Raw genomic sequence first — 16823 nt, 5'->3', positions numbered from 1 at the left:
GGCCGCTGAGGGGCGAGGGGCACCGGGCCGCTGAGGGGCGAGGGGCACCGGGCCGCTGAGGGGCGAGGGGCGGGACCCGGCGGGCCGCCTGCCCCAACGGCCGCGACGGCGACGGCAGAGGCGGTGGCCGGGGAGCTCGGGAGGGTGGTCCGCTTGAGGGCCGAGGAGGGGCGGAGGCTCCGGTGTGCGGCCTGAGAAGAGGCGCCGGGGATGAGGCGGCCGTGGGGTGGCAGGGAGAGGGAGGGGAGCCCTCGAGGGGAAGGGAAGCTGGCAAGCTTGGTGTCTGAGAGGAGCCGTGCAAACCAAAAACGTGAGAAACTCTCATGAGGGAGAAGGTGATAGCTGCTGACCAGCCTGTATCAAATTCAGTCACACAAGCACGGGACCCCAGGGTTAAAAGTGAACCTTCAGTCAGCCCCAAACTGGGATGTATTTGGTCGTGTCCCTGCTGAGAAAGCATGGCTTCTCAATTTTGTTGTATTTTTGAAGCTCTCAAGTGGCTGAGAGAATTGCTTCCGAAGAGAGCGCTACTCGTACAAAAGCCATCAGCCTACTGGATGGATTTCGTTTCTGAGGTAGCTCCCCATTGCAGCAGCACTGCAGTAAAACAGGCCTGTACGGGACAACAAAATAACAACATTCATAGCAACAAAAACTTCTGGGTCAACAAACAGAAATTTGTGAAGAGAAAGAAGGCTTTGATGTCAGATCTTTGGATTTTGAGCAATTTTGTGAAGCGACAGCAAAATGCAGGGTAACGGGGAACAGTCAAAAGGCTTTGAATAAAGACTGTTTACAAGGTTTAGTAAGGAAAGTCAGTTGCCAGGAGGAGAAGAGGTGGTAACCTCCTACCGGTTGTGGATGCAAATCCAGTTAGGGGATAGCACACAGGGGCAGAGCAGGAATAATTGCTCAGTTCTCTTCACAGCATTTAAGTAGTGGGGTGCCTCAAGGATCAACACAAACAGCGGCATTGTTTAACGTACTTATGGAGGACTTACTAGAAAGGCTGATACATAAAAGTGGCAGGCAAGATAAGGCTGGTGGATCGTGAGGCACCTCAGTAAGCCTTGACAACACTAAGGAACTGAGTAATGCGTCGGCAGAGGGAATGAGGTGTAGATAAGTGCAGGGTAATGCACCTTGGAAGGCATGATTTAAACTACTGGTATACACAGATGGGTTCTGAATTAATTGTAACCTTTCAACAAAAAGATTGAGGCATCAGCATGGACAACTTAATGAAGATGTCTGCTCAGTGTGCTGCCCCGGTCAAACCCAGAAAATAAGCTCTAATAAAAAAATGGATGACAGAAAATATCATAATATGATTATATAAAACACTGATAGAAAGTTTCACTTAGCCAACCTTAGAGGGATGCAGAAGAGAAACCTGCTTACAGAATAAACCAAATGACCTTGTAGAGGTCAGTCCTGCCAAGTGCCAAGTTATCTCCTGTTACTGACTACAGTGCATCCTAGGCTCTTAGCACCTTAACTGAGCAGAAAGATGTTTTTTAAAGAAAGAGTACAGGAAAGTTTGTAGGATGAAGGATAGACCAGACATGGTACATGGCATGCTTATGTACCTTGTTCAATAACAAGGAAACATGCAAAAGGACATAGCTTATCAATGCAGCGTATAACTAATCTGTAGAAAACTGGTCATAAACTGTTACTATGGTAAATAGCTTCATTTACCACCAAAACAGAGGAGGAGACTTAAACATACATTAAAAAAACCAACAGGAAACCCAGTCTTTCTGCTCATGTAAATTAAGTCAGTCCATTAACTGCTGTAATCAGTACCACTGATTATACAAGCCAGAGAGGTACCATTTCATCAGTTGTTGTACAGAAAATATAAATGACAAGAGCCTTCAACTTCCAATATTCAAGACTCGGCAGGGTTAAGATAGAAATCCCTCAGATTCCTGTCTCCATCAGTGATGATATAACGGGCGAGTTGCTTTATGTTAGAGGTTTGTCTTCTCAGTTGTACGGCCACGAGGGAATCCTTCCCCAGGTATAGTGGTGTTGAACGCCTGATGCATTATGAGTTCCTTAGAAGACGTTAGTGTTGGCACTGCTAGTAGGCAGATACTGAACTTGGTGTACCAGCAGCTTTTTCTGTGCTATGAATACCTATCTTCAGGCAAAATACATGTGACTGAATTTCAGATATCCTTTTAGCTATTTGTTCTTTCTGAAATCAAGTTCCCTTGTGCTGTGCTAACAAAAATTGACCCAGGGATAGCTAGCCATAATACATGAGCAGCAATGAGCCTTATATTACAGTTAAATATAGCATTAATCAGAGCTATACACTGAATTTAAGCCAATATTAGTCACAGAGATGTTTGTTTTATTCCGCAAGCAACATAAATATTCTTGAGCAATCAGCTAGCCTTGAGAATTTATACACAAAAGACAATGAATGAAATGTTCATAAAGCATTGCAAACTGGCAGGAGTTTTGTCCTTACATGTGAAGACTTCCAGAAAATCCGTAAATGAAAATACAGAGTAGTGGATATTTCTTGGACTCTTGGAGGAGTAAAAGCTATATGTACATGTTTATTAGTAGTAATAATCCTCTTCCTATCCTGGCATGAGACTGGCAGGGGGGATTGGAAGAGCCGGCAGCCTCAGGAGGTAGAAGGGTAGGCCAGCCTCACACTTGAAGGAAATATTTTACTGAAGAACTTGAAGACAACTTCAGATGGATGGAAGAGCCGTGACACACATTCTTGCTATTGCTGAACATCTTCTGTACCAGAGCAAACTATAGGATATTTGTTTTATAGTGCATGGGCATTATAGTGAGGGAAGTTGTTGGATTTAACATTTTCTGCATGAATGGAAATTGGTTATTGGGGTGGCAGAGTCTGGAGGGAAGAAAGAGGCTGTGGATGAGGTTATGCAAAGAAGTTGTCAAAGAACGTAACTTCACTGTGATGGATAATATGTTGTTGGACTGCTGCCATTCACCATGTGAGAGATTTGGTGGGGGGTGTTGCATGTAGCTGCAGGAAATGGGCTATTTGGAAGGAAAATTGCAGTGATCTTCCTGGACAAGAGCTATGAGGATTGAAAGTTTGCAGGGATAATTCATCCTGGAGCAGAAAGGAAGCAAGAGCCTCCAAAGAGTCTTGCAGAGGTAATTGGTAAGAGGCACTGGGAGTGGAATATTTAGGACACAGGGAAGGCAGAGAAGAGAGGGAAGCATTTTGTCTTGTTGCTTGGGTGGGAGTGAGCGCTGCAAGGAGCTGCTGCCAAGAGGTTATTGGAGGGGTTACCTTTTGTGTGAGATTAAAACTGCTAGGGTGGACCTCGCCTCCACTGAAGTCAGTGATGATAATGACTATTTCTACTGATGTTAAGGTGGCCAGGGTCCCACTCATGATCTGAAATAAAAGCAGAAAACTAGGATAGCTTTAAAATCTTTTTGACATCAAATATCTGTGGCCACAGTAGTTATGACTTAGGTGTTCACCCAAAAAGATCTCTGCTGAGCATTTTCTAGGAGAAGGGTATCAGTTTTTTCACTGAGGTCTGTGTGAGACTTTCACAAGGAGAAAGGAATTTGGGTGCTTAAGTCTGATTTTTCATTACATTGCTGGAATTGGGAGAGGGGGGAGAACAAATACCCTGGCTCCTGGCCTGTTGATGAGACCACTACATAGGCTGTTAAAGGACTTGTTTTCCTTTCTGGTTACATATCACCATTTAAATCCACCAGCTTCTACTTTAAAAGGAAAAGAGTGCATGCTCAATTCTACAGTAATTAGGTAATGTTGGTATTATGCTCTGAAGCTGTAAAGTGCTAATTTATGTAAAAGGCAAGTAGTAGTATTATTAGTGCTTGAATATGATATCATCAGGCTGATGCATAAGAACAGCAAAGTGTGAAAAATCACATACATCTGCTGTGCCTTCCTAAAAACAACTTAAACTGAAATTAATCAATTGAAAAAATCAGTGTATCATAATTTTGCAGCACTCACAAAGATATGTCTGATAAGAAAACAGGGTTTATCTTTATGTTCCCAAATAAAGGGCTACAAAACTTGAGTTTTAACTAGTTTTAGGAAATATAAACTATTTTGAACTATTTACATTTACTTTGTTTGCATTTCATTATTTTTCAGGGGTCCAACTGACTTCTTACTGTACATATTTCGGAGCAAAACTTGAAAGGTACTGAAATCGAGTACGTTGCTTCTGAATCCTATGGCCCACAAAACAGCTACTTACACAAGTGGGAACAACACTTGCTGGTGACAACCAAAATGAAAGGCTGAGGGAAAACAGGAAGTAATCCACATAGAAAGTGTGTAACTAATCTTGAGAGGGATAGCAGCAAGCCTCCTCTGCAGCAAGCATTCAGGAAGGGAGAAGGACAGATAGGCATCTTCTACACTGAGAATGGCCTGTCTGAGCAAGATTAACCCTTGCCACAGAAAACAAAGATAACATATCGGTGTTCCAGAGAAAGACACTGTGAAGTGCTGGATTGAGATGAGACCCAACTTGAAATATAAAGCCTCAAAATAGAGGTTTGCAGTAAAAAGCGTTACAGGTTCTCAACTAAAGAAATGCAGTGAAAATGTGCTGAAAAGACAGGTCAGACTGGAATGATTCCCAGATCCTTCATACTTGTAAAAGGAAACCATGCTGGAGAAGGTGTATTCGAAATAAGTTGCCTAAAATGCTGAACAAGATGAGAAGGTTTATTGCTTACAAATTCTCCTGAACCAACAGTGTATTCGTAAAGGCCTGGAATGAATGCTGCTGCCATTACCACATGGTACACACATTATAATTATTTAATTTAGGAGAAAAACATAATCAAATCAAAGGAGAAAATGTAACTGAAACTGCAACTGGCTGCTGACAATGTGTGACACGTGACCAACACCACAGCTGCTTGTAACCCTTTATCATCATGAGGAGGATTAAACTACTTCCCCGTTTATTTAAATAAAACTCAAAGGGGCAAGGATGCTGGAGAAGCCTTAATGACCATGGTGATTATACTGAAGAACTACTTTCCTACATACAACATTTCAGCACACACTTGTTTGCTGTACACTGAACCCTTGTAGAGTCCCATGGAAGTCAGTATTTCTTATGTGATTTAGAAAGATTCTGCTGCATATGATACAGTTAAGTCCAACAAGCATGTCCAAAGTATGTGCTTACCCAAAACTAAATTGACATTCAGTACGGCAACAGAACATCTCTCTTATATAACCATTATGTTAATTTGACTAACATTTTCTTCATGTCAGAAATATTGGAACTGCAAAGGGAAAATGTGGACTTAATCAATGGAATAATACAATTACATTTTAGATTGGCTATTATTAGATTCCAGGCCAGACACTCACACAGATCAGTGTCTCAAGTGGACTGTTGTGCTGTAAAGATTCGACCACCTGGAAATCCAGTCCCAAGTACAAACCATTGTTGGATTTAAGTTGTGTCAAGTCGATCAGTTGGTGGTTTAAGTAGTTAAGATTTTGTCAACCTTACTCATACTGAGAAGTATCTTACTTCCTGCGCAGCCTCACTGATTTAAAATAGAATATTTGTATGCAGATACAAGAGAGCAGGGTACTGCGTGAAACGATCTGCCTAAAAAATGTGACTGTTAATTATGTGTATAAATGTATCCTGGATTGGGGCCTATATTTGTAATCATAAATCTCTCTTTTTTTGGAGCATTCCAATCCATTCTAATAATAAGCTTCAATTATTCGGTGGACTTCAAATAAATTACTTGTCAACTACCAGTTCAATTAATTACAGAATATATGCAATGAACACTTTAGGTGTAATCATCCAGGTCTAATACATACTTAGAAGTATGTACTCTGCTTTCTAATAATGTTTAATTAAATAAAACATTTCATTCTACCTGAAAATTTTTTAAAAGTCTTTGTTGACCCAAAACAGTAGTACTATTACTTGGCTCAGTCTCCAAACAGAACAAAATTTTGTTCATACAGCCTAGCTGGTGACCGCATTCCATCTCTGTGCTCTATTTGAACCTGGTGTCATTTGGTTTACTACAAAAGCTACTACCTCTTTCTCAAAGGTGCCTGAATGTTTTCCTTTTGTTATTTCTGGTTCCCACTGATACCCAAAAGTAGAGAGTAGCGAAAAGGTCCATGTTGGGGTTCTGTGCGACAGAATACAAATGGAATGGTACTCAATTAATGATTTACTTACATGTGCGTTTATTTTTGTGTATTTGCATCCTCACGAGCCTCTTCAAGAAGTAATGTTCTTAATAAGTTTTCTCATTTTTACAAAGTTACTTTTTCAAAGAAAATACCTTGCAGTGAAATTACACTTAAGGAAGAACCTCGGTTGTGATCACAAAAGCTTGAAGCATTGCGCTGAGAGGGCGTAACAGCAAAACAATGGAGCTTGTCACCCTTCCCAAGACATTCTCACACGAATAAGACGATGCAGATGAAGGGTGCAAAGCCACATTCATTATTACCGAAACAAAATATACCGGCATGTTACTATCTTGAGCCATCTAAACAAACAGGAAAAGGTGGGTGGGGAGAGAGTAGCACAATTTGCATAGCCTGTGTTCCTGAATTTAGAGCAGCACTTTGATGTGTACACCTTTGGTTCCTGGCACACCAGCAAGGGATGCAAGCACATGAAACCTCTAACATACCCCCAAATGCTTCAGGAATTCCCGTGCTCTGGGTAACTCTTTGCTTTTCATAAAGGTTTGTTGCTAACAAATACACCGGTAACCCCCATTCTCAGCAGAGTAACCGCTTCCAATCAGTACGGACATGGATTACTTTGTGAAACCTGGCAAAGAAAAAATGAGTCCCGTGCTGACTAATGGAGACAGTGCATGCTGTGTCTCTCTCTGCATTTCCACCAACTCTCCCACACTAGCCAGCTGTGAGGAATGCAGTACAGATTTGCTTTGACATCACTCCAGTAATTCCTTGTAACATACGTCACCACTGAAAGAAATCCCCAGTGGGTCATCTCTTCCACGCTCGGGCTGCCTACCTGTATGTCAGGTGCACTACCTCACTGAACAGTGGCCTGCCCCAGGAGAGCAGACTGTTGAAGGAGGGCAGATGCTCAGCTCTGGGGAATGCCTGGCTGGTGTCTGGACCGGCAGAGGGGAGCTGTGATGGCTTTAGGAAGCTTGTGCCTGGTATTGAACTAGTTAATCCCATGTTTTCTGCCATAGTCTGGACTTTGGTGCTGTTCAAACAGCCGAATTTGCCAAGGTAATTCCTTAACACCTGGATACTCGGAGGATCTCATACCCAGACCCATGGCTCATCTTGTGTCCACTCTCCCCCCCCCCCCAATCACAGAAGAATAATAGGTCTCTCAGTAAAGCAAGTCAGAAAACAGAACTCCCTTCTAGTCAAAAACCCTGTGTCTTCACCCCATAGGCAAAAAAACCCCACTGTTCTTCTCACAAAGGGAATTCCAGGGGAAAAAAAGGCATGTTGAGAGACCAAAACAGATTTCTCTGTTTCCTGAGTGCCCATCTGGAACAGACTTGTCATGTTCATTGTTTTTTCCTTGGGGTGAGCAGTGAAACCAGCGGCAGCCATCCAGCTCAGCGCTAGTAAAGCAAAGAGCTGGGGACCTCCTGCACCACAGTTTCCTCTTCCCTCCCAAGCGCCAGGTGCCCTGGGGAAGGGTGGGATTGAAGGAAGCTGTGAGGAGGTCAAAAGCGAGAGCAGCCAGAAAATCATGGCTTGTCTTCTCAATAGCAGGGCTTAATCATTTCTACAGAAAGGGCATTCCTGCCAGGATATCATTCTAATATAAAATTTCCTATCAGATAACCCTAGCAGATGTCCTGAACTGGGTTTTTCTGACTGCTTTGTGTCAGCATGGGAGGGAACACATAGAAACTCACCTCTGCAGTGATCTGGGGCAGACAAGTCACGGAGAGTTAGGGATTATATTTTCAGAGTTGCAAAAAAGGACTAAAGATCCAAGTCCCCCTGAAATCCGTTGCCCTGTGTATCTTGTTCCAGTGATACATCCCTGGAACTACAAGTATTCAGCTGGCTTGAACATTTCCAGTAAATACCTGGAAAAACACCATCTGGGATTCTCCTTTTTGATTTTCCTTTCCTTCCTTTCACCACACTCTGCAGACGTTCCAGTCTGGAAGGAGTGAGTGGGGCCACATCCGCAACCCAGCCTCAGTGCCTGCCTGACCTTCCGATCCAAAATGTTAACACCCAAATGAGGATCCATCTTTTCCCTTCTTGTGTTTGATATTTCTCAGTGATTCCTCCTAGATGGGCACAGCAGTCACATTCTGCTCTCAACTCTATTAGGAGTCTTCGCTGAGGAGCGACTCTGTGAACCCTGCTGCTTTCATTCCCGCCCCTGGCCATCTCCAGCATTCTCCCGATGCGCAGTGCCCTGCTTTCTTGTTTTTTCGACTGAAGAACCACCTCAGGTATGCAGAAGACTTTGAAGAATATGAGTGAAAAGATTTCTTTAAATAAAGTGGCTTAGATCAGGAGAGGCAAACAGATGAGACTCAGGGCTCCCTGCTAGCTCAGTGGTGATGGGCTCATGCTTTGTCCTGCATTCCCCTAGCTGCCTGTCACCAGTCTTCCAGCCATTTCCTGGAAAGCAACCAACTGATTGTGTTCCCGCTTTGCTATGGCCATAAACAATGACAAACTTGGCTCATCTGGCACCGCTTTGCTGAGCCTTATCTGGACCCCCTTGCAACCCCCAATGAAGAAAGCTCCGTCCTGCCTAATTCTTTGTACATGGGCTGTAAATACCTGAAGATATGTTTTGTATGAGTGAGGTGCCGTGGAGGCTGTGACTTTGCTACTATTTCTTCTGGCAGTCTCATGCCAATTCTCCATAACTCACTTTTTGGCAAGCTGGCAGCTTCCAGCATCTGAAAGCTGAAAATAGGAAAGGGCATTTGCAGGGCTGTGATATGATGTGTGCTTGGCTTTAAAAAGGATCACAAACTTAAGGCAGTGGAGAGCAAAAAGGCATACCAGTATCACCATGGTTATGTGACATTAAACAAACCACTTGTCATGATACACAGCTGACTACTTGCCAAATGGAACAGGATCTTCTTATTATTCATTGTTTTGCCCTGCAAAACCTGCACAACCACAGGACGGAAAAATCTCCAGAAAGGTACTGTCACTTTTCCGACCATCCCTGGCCATACTAGAGGTCCTGATTCAACGGCAACTCCCAGACGTCCACCTACTCACAAGCATTTGAAGACCAAAAGGTGAAATCTTGGTGGGCACCCTACTTAATTGCTGCAGGAAAAGGAGCTGCAGGTTGAGGTCCCTTCCTCAAGGTAACTCTGGCACTTGTAAAGCTTCCTGTCCCCTCAGGGCTTTGATTCCATCCCTGCTGTCCCTCACAGCTGGGGTGTCAGCCGGGTATTTTTCTGGTGTCTTGTATGTGCCCACCCACTGCCGCCCGCCCGCATGGCTTTGCTAAGGACTGCACCAGCCATGCTGGGAATTGCCCTTCTCCTCTCATCTGCCCCACCTCGCTGCACCCAGTAACCCAGCTCTGCCTCCATCCCAGGGGGAGATGAGGTGGAGCTAACCCTCCTTTTGGTTTCACCTTCATAGTTCACTGCAGCCAGGTAAGGGCCCACCCAAAAGGGGGCAAGGGGGCTGCCACATGGACAGCATCTTGAAGCATCCCATTTGTCCTCGCCTGTGCCTCCCCAGGGAGGACCTCCTGCACTGCTGTGTCCTTGTGGAGTGCATGGAGGAGCAGGAACCCCATCTCAGCCTACATGATGACCGCTTTGACCTCAAAAGAGGAACACACAATTCCTTGTGTCCAGGGAGGGTATCCTGCCTACTGCTGCCCCCTTGGCGTGCCTGTGGGCAGCTGAAAGGGGGAAAGCTGAGAGGGGGAGCAGAAATCCAGGCAAAGGCACTGGTGAAATTAGGCCACCATCCAGCGATTCCCTGCGGCAGGCCTCCCCCGGCCCCTCGGCACTTCCCAGCTACTTCAGCACGGCTGCCCATCAGCGAGGAGCTGGTGGATCTGGAGCAGGAGGCAGCAGCGCTGGTCTCGGGGAGGCGGGGGGTGCACACGCCTGGCCCTGCCGGGGCGGTGCTGCAAGGCAGGGTGCTGCCGGCCACGGGGGACTGGTAGGGGACCTGCCCCGCCAGGGTGGTCACCTTTGCAAAGCGTGTACCCACCCGTGTGCCACATGTTCTGTTCTTCTTTGCCATTCCAAGAAAAACAATCATAAATAACGCTAATAAAGCCCACCAAGCCGGCTAAGGGCAAGAGTGGGTGGGCACTCGCCCTGCACACCGCGGGTGGCTGTGGGGCAAACACGAGGGATGGAAGGAGGGGGGCAGGGGTGAGAGTGTGCTGGCACCCCCACACACACCTCCCGCATGCAGCGCCCGTGTCTGTGGAAAAAGGTGGATCTCGGATCTCGCATCCGGGAGAGGGGCCGGCCCCGGGGGCGCCCACGCGGGTCCGGGGGACTCACGCCGGCGGGGCCGGGCACCTGCACCGCGGCGGGACCGGAGGGTCGGGACCTCGCCCTGCCCGGGCAGCGCTGCTGGCGCGCCCAGACCCCCCCCTCCCCCCCCGCGTGTCCGCGGCCGCCGCGCTGCAGCGACACGAGCGGACGGGGCGCGAGGGAGCCCGGCGATGCCCGGGAGCGGGGCCGGCCGGGGCCGTGGGCGGCGGGCGGCTCCCTCCGCCGTGGCCGCTCCGGAGGCGGGTGATCGGCGGCGGGGTGCGCGGGAGGCCGCTCGCTCCCTGCCGCCCCGCCGCGGAGCCCCGCTTTGTTCCCGGGGGAGGCGCGGAGCGGGGCGCGCAGCGCGGCGCGAGCGACCCACGGACACACGTGTAGCCCAGCCGGGGAGAGCGGGGTGCCTGGATGCCTTGCAGAGCCGCCTGGCCCCTTCCCGCGTGTCTCCCTCCGCGCGTGTGCCCCTGTGCGTGTGCGCGCTGGGTGTTGGGTGGGTTTTTTTTTTACCCCCTTTCTTTTTTTTTTTTTTTTTTTTTTTTTTTTTCCCCTCGCTTGCTCCAGGTTTTACTTCTGGTTGCCTGTAAGGGTTTTGCTCCTCCCTTCTGAAATCCTATATTAGCTGTGGCCAAAGCTGGGTAAGAAACACAGCTCATTGTTGGCAAGTGCCGATGAGCCTCGCAGAGGAGTGAAAAACAGCTCCGGGGCTGCGGCAGCGATCACAGCACCGTCACGTAAGCGCCGAGGAGAGAGCCGGGGAAGCCCTCTCTATGCTGGGTGACTTTTACTGACTGATTTCACCGCCACCTTTGAAGCAGAAGAAGAAAGAAGCCGGGAGGTGAGTGCGGCGGTTCTCGTAGCTGGTGCCGGGTGTCCCTTTTGTGTGCAACAGGAAAAACGGGACTGTTGAAACACGCGAGGAAAGGTGTTCCTCAGCTGCCTGGCTTTACCTCCTTATGCGTGCATTACTGTATTTTTACCGAAATAATTAGGACTTAATTCCAAAAGTTGCTGACAGCGGCTAGGTGGGACTTCCCAATTCTTACTCGTTCCCCGCAAGTTAGCGAGAGCGCCGTGGAAATCCGCTGCCTTCCCTGGCGAAGCCGGGGGGCTCGGCGCCTTTGGAACGTGCGGGGAGGAGGCGGCTGTTGCCGTATGCAACACTTTCCGCTGATAGGTATGCACAAGTTGGAGTGGGGAGGCGTGTGTGTTGCTCGCCGGATTAGCGGAGGGGACTGGGATTTTCGTACCGCAGGCTCCGCTTTTATTTTTCCCTTTGTACTCCACGGTAGAGCCGGGGTAGGAGATTTTGCGTTGGTTTTTCCACCCCCCCTCCCTCCATCCCTCCCCCCCGGGAAAGAGAGGACGGCGGGACCAGCGAAGTCGTTTCTGCCAGGGCCGGGCAGATGCAGCCGGTCCGGGCGAGGGCGGCTGGATGTCCGAGGGTGTATTTTCTTAACGTATTCCCACGCTAACTTTCCAGGTGGGCAATGGCAGACCACATGATGGCCATGAACCACGGGCGATTCCCCGACGGATCCGGCGGGCTTCACCACCACCCCGCGCATCGGATGGGCATGGGGCAGTTTCCCACCCCGCATCACCACCACCAGCAGCAGCAGCCGCCGCAGCAGCACGCCTTCAGCGCCCTGATGGGCGACCATATACATTACGGAGCTGGGAATATGAACGCGAGCGGCGGGGTGAGGCACGCCATGGGGCCGGCGAGCGTGAGCGGAGGGCACCCGGCCGGCAGCATGCCGCCCCCCGCCCGCTTCAGCGGCTCCCAGTTCATTGCCCCCCCCGTCGCCAGCCCGGGAGGGCAGCTGAGCGCCAGCATGCAGCTCCAGAAGCTGAACAACCAGTACTTCAGCCACCACCCCTACCCCCACAGCCACTACATGCCGGACTTGCACCCCGGCAGCCACCAGCTGAACGGCAGCAGCCAGCAGCATTTCAGGGACTGCAACCCCAAGCACGGCGGCGGCGGCGGCGGCGGCGGCGGCAGCGGCTTGCCGCCCGCCGTCCCCCACGTCCCCGCGGCAATGCTGCCGCCCAATGTCATAGACACTGACTTCATCGACGAGGAGGTCCTCATGTCCTTAGTCATCGAAATGGGGCTGGATCGCATCAAGGAGCTTCCCGAGCTGTGGTTGGGACAGAACGAGTTTGACTTCATGACAGACTTCGTTTGCAAACAGCAGCCCAGCAGGGTGAGCTGCTGATTCATTTAAAACAAAGGACTTTCTATCGGTGCGAATGAAAACATTCCCCTAGACACGGTGTCTCACTTTTCAGGGCTTGAAAAGGTGAGAATCTGGAAAGCAGAGTCAACTATGCGCTTGTATAAATTCTTTTTTTTTTTTTTTTCTCCTTAAATCGCTGCCACTTTTTTGTAGCTTCGACATTCACGTCCCCTCCCGTAGTAATGATTTCTAGTGAACTCTGCCTTTTTATGTTGGCCCCCCCCTTCCCTCCTCGCTCGTTTAATTTCCTCGCAGTAACGTGCCCATAATTCCCACAGTGCTGAACTGTTAGATATTAATCTTGGCAAATTGCTTAATCTTGTGGATTTTGTAAACCATAATTTCCAATGACTGAACTGCATTCAAATTCTGAGTGAACAGGGAAAAAAAAATTGCATTAGTTGGTTGCATGAACTTCGAAGGGCAGATAGTACTGCACAAATGCTGCCATCTTGCTTAATTTTTAACTATGCATTGCAGTGCAGACTAATAATTTTTTTTTTTTCTTGAATACGCTAAACTGGAAGCTTAACAGATGTGGGCCAAACCTTTCCAGATCAGGAAAAGTAATACTGTTACTTAAGTCTGCTACCCATTCCCCCTCCCCCATATGTACAGACAATAATATGGTGTGGATGGAATGTTGACTAGTGGCAAACATTTCACAGATTTTTTTTTTTAATTTTGTTTCTGTCTTCAGCATTTTGACACTGTGCTAATATAGTTTATTCAGTACATGAAAAGATACTACTGTGTTGAAAGCTTTTCAGGAAATTTTGACAGTATTTTTGTACAAAACATTTTTTTGAGAAAATATTGTTAATTTATTCTATTTTAATTTGCCAATGTCAATAAAAAGTTAAGAAATGCTTTAGTTTTTCTAGAAGTCATTTACCAGTATTTTTCTTCAAAACTCTTCCCCACTGTCCATGGTAAGTAGAACATCTATCTGTACAACCGTGTTGGTGTGCAAAAAGACATTCCAAAATAGAAAGTACACTACACCCATATATATGTCATGGTGAACTCGGTAGGTAAGCAGGATTTGAACATACTTACAGCATACAGCCTCATACGTAACATTGTAATATGCCTGTCAGTGTGGTTTTATGAAAAATAAAGTTGCCGAGGCGCAACTTTTTTGTGACTTGCCAACATATTTGCTTTAAATGTAGTTGTCCAGAGTTATGATGCATAAAGTATTTATTATATTTATCTATTAAACTTGTAATTTTATAAATCTGCTTTCATTTATATAGTAGACTTTGTTCTTTTGTACATTTATTATCTCTCCTGGAAGAGCTATGTAAAAAGACCAAGAGCTTAACGTGCAAGTATTTGTAACTTGGGATAGGAGGGTGGTGGTGGGTGTCGTCCCGGCCCTCTCACCTCACAGGGTTAACGCAGGAGATTGCTGCATCAATCCAGATCTGCGTTGCACCAGAACTGATAGTGTTTCATTTCCAGTGACTTAGGAGAAGGGGCATATACCCTTAAAATATTCCTCCGTGGGACATCTCTGACCCCTCTCTCCCAGAAATTGCTACCAACTAAGGCCACTGAGACAAATCCATACTGGTTTACTTTAAATATTTGGGAGAAAAATGCCCATTATTATAAAGCAATTGACATCTTTCTCCTTTACTGCCAACTGTTGCAGCCTTCTGCCCCCACTCAGCCTTTGGCAAAGCTCCCGCACAAGTTACTACTTCAGTGAGGACTGTGGGATCAGGACCCTAATAATAACAACACATAATCCCGTTTAGCCACGCTTCCCAAGTTCGGTAGAGGAGTGATACCACTGTGCTTTCTTTTTGCTTACTTTTCCAGCCACGTCTTCTGAATTTATTAGGAAGAAAAACAGCATGGTGGATGTAGTTAAATTTTAAACCTGGGCACGTAAACAGGGGAGGATATCACCACGCAATGGGAGTGTAAATAGCAGTGTTTTGAATCAAGCTGGGAAATTAAACTGATTACTATTGCTAAAATTGTCCCAGCTGGTGAGAAAAGTGATACTTGGCCTTCTTTGCCTTACAGACATGAAGCAGCTAATATGTTTTATGAACATAAAAAAAAAATAATGCTTGTATTAAAGTATTAGGAAAAGTAGAAAGAAGGAAGCGTACACTTCTGGGAAAACCTGACGACAAAATGCTCTCTGTAGGTGGTAACAGCCTGTTCTTAGACAACTCTCAGCACCCAAGAATTTAAAAAAACAACCTTTTGGCTTCAGCCAGTGATCGCTAATGTTTTGTGACAGTAAATTTAACATTAAATGGCAGTGAATCGTAACTTACCAACTCACCAATAATGTAAAAGAGTGTTTAGAAGAATACAGCTGTAGTTTTAAGAGCCATTGCCCAGCTTGCCACTATATAAATCCTTTTTCCATTTTAAGGCTGTTTGATCTGCACACGTTGCATTGCCCTCTTCTGCTGGAGTTTGGGAGGGTGATTTTCCTGATTCTAATCAACTTCTTATAAAACAGACTATCAAATTATGTGCATACCAAATTGCATAGATGTTTAAAGCCTCCACTATCTCCTAAAACAAAAGGGAATACTCTCGCTTTAATGATGAGTACTTTTGCTTCATAAAGTTGGTTAAACAACAGATTCTTCACAGTTGAGACATCACTATTTAAGTCTGTCAACATTAAATCCTTCCATATAAGCTTTTCTAAGAATAGGCAGTTTCACGGGCATGCTGGTAGAGTCTATTTGTGTACGACTCCTTGTAAAACTCCTGAGAGCTGCTGCCTCTAAACAACAGCAGCTACCGAAAGCACTGGCTTTGAGCAAGGCATCATCAAGGAGTTTTACGATTTCTTAAAAGTAGACCCTGGGGAAATTTGCAAAACAATCATATTGCCTACCTCGTCCCTTAATTTCTAATGAAGAGTCAGATCCCAGTGGATAGCACAACTACATTGTTTTCTTATTCATAATATCATCCACCAAGCAATATTGGGGGCCTGACCCTTATCCTCCCGACGTGAACCCCTTGGCAACGCTCCCACGGCTGAAACTGTAACAGGCCTTCAAGTAGATCCTCTCTAGCCTCCACACTGTTTAGAAATACGCTGAAGTAATTTATTATTTGAACTCAGCGATTAGTGAAAAATGCACAGCGACCCAGTTTTCTAGCTACCGCCAGATCCTCACGAAGGACATTGCAGTCTTGCGTCCCATTAAGTTGCTCTCAGTACAGGAAACTTGACCTCTGTACTTTGGCTGTTTTTCAAGAACTTCCAACATGGTACATGAGATCTGCTCCTCTTTAAGCCACGGCCATAAATAGATGCGCTGCTTTATTTGGAAGGGAGATCAGCCCTAAGCCGCCCCGCCGCTCAAGACACGCTCGGCGGAAAATTAGGTGCCGATTAACGCAATCCTCTGCCTTTTTTCCCCGGGAATAAAGGATTCACGGGTGGGCGCTGGGGCGGGAGGCCGCAGGGGGACAGCTGCCCCCTCACCGACAGGGCTCCGCCCCTGCACGCCGGGGCCGGGGGCACCGCGGGAGGCCCGGCCCGGCCCGAGTCCCGGTGCGGCTCCCGGCCCGGCCCGGCCCGGCCCGGCGCGGCTCCCGAGGCGGCTGCCGCAGCCACCTGCGCGGAGCGGCCGGCGGCGCCACGGCGCCCCCGCGTGGGCGGCCGCCCTCCCTGCCGCCGCCCTCCCGCGGGCGCTGCCGGGCTCCGCGCAGCCGCCGCCGGGCGCGGGGGGGGGGGCGGGGGCGAGGGGACCCGCGGGGCCGGGAGCCGCCCCTCCGAGCCGGGGAGCTTGGTCCTCGCCGCGGCCGTGGGCTGTGCGGGGCGAGAGGCCTGCACCGGGGCGTGCGGGAGGGAGAGGAAGGGCACGGCCCGCAGCGAGGGGAGCCGGCCGTGTGCCCTCGCGGCGCCGGTGCCCGCCGCAGCCCTGCCCGAGGCGCCCCGGCGGGTCCGGCGGGACAGCGGTGCCCGCGGGCGGCGGCGCTGCCCGGCACCCCCGGCACGGGGCACGGCACGACACGGCACGGCTCGGCACGGCACGGCACGGCGGCCCGAGGGGTGCGGGG

General features: G+C 48.1%; 1 protein-coding gene across 1 annotated transcript; it reads left to right on the top strand.

Annotated features, from left to right (window-relative positions):
• The first annotated feature begins 11089 nt into the window (after positions 1 to 11089).
• Positions 11090 to 14007, top strand: CITED2 (Cbp/p300 interacting transactivator with Glu/Asp rich carboxy-terminal domain 2). Its single transcript, XM_052784533.1, has 2 exons — positions 11090 to 11359; positions 12005 to 14007. The coding sequence occupies exon 2, from the start codon at positions 12012 to 12014 to the stop codon at positions 12744 to 12746; it is 735 nt and encodes a 244-aa protein (XP_052640493.1). The 5' UTR covers positions 11090 to 11359; positions 12005 to 12011; the 3' UTR covers positions 12747 to 14007.
• The last annotated feature ends 2816 nt before the right edge of the window (positions 14008 to 16823 follow it).

Source organism: Harpia harpyja, chromosome 4 (assembly GCF_026419915.1).
Source record: "Harpia harpyja isolate bHarHar1 chromosome 4, bHarHar1 primary haplotype, whole genome shotgun sequence".
Taxonomy (NCBI): domain Eukaryota; kingdom Metazoa; phylum Chordata; class Aves; order Accipitriformes; family Accipitridae; genus Harpia; species Harpia harpyja.
Note: the sequence above shows the minus strand (reverse complement) of the source record. Positions and strands in the feature narration are given on the sequence as shown.

Bases quoted from the DNA above. Each gene is read 5' to 3' on its own strand.
- CITED2 (XM_052784533.1), top strand. From the start codon at position 12,012: ATGGCAGACCACATGATGGCCATGAACCACGGGCGATTCCCCGACGGA.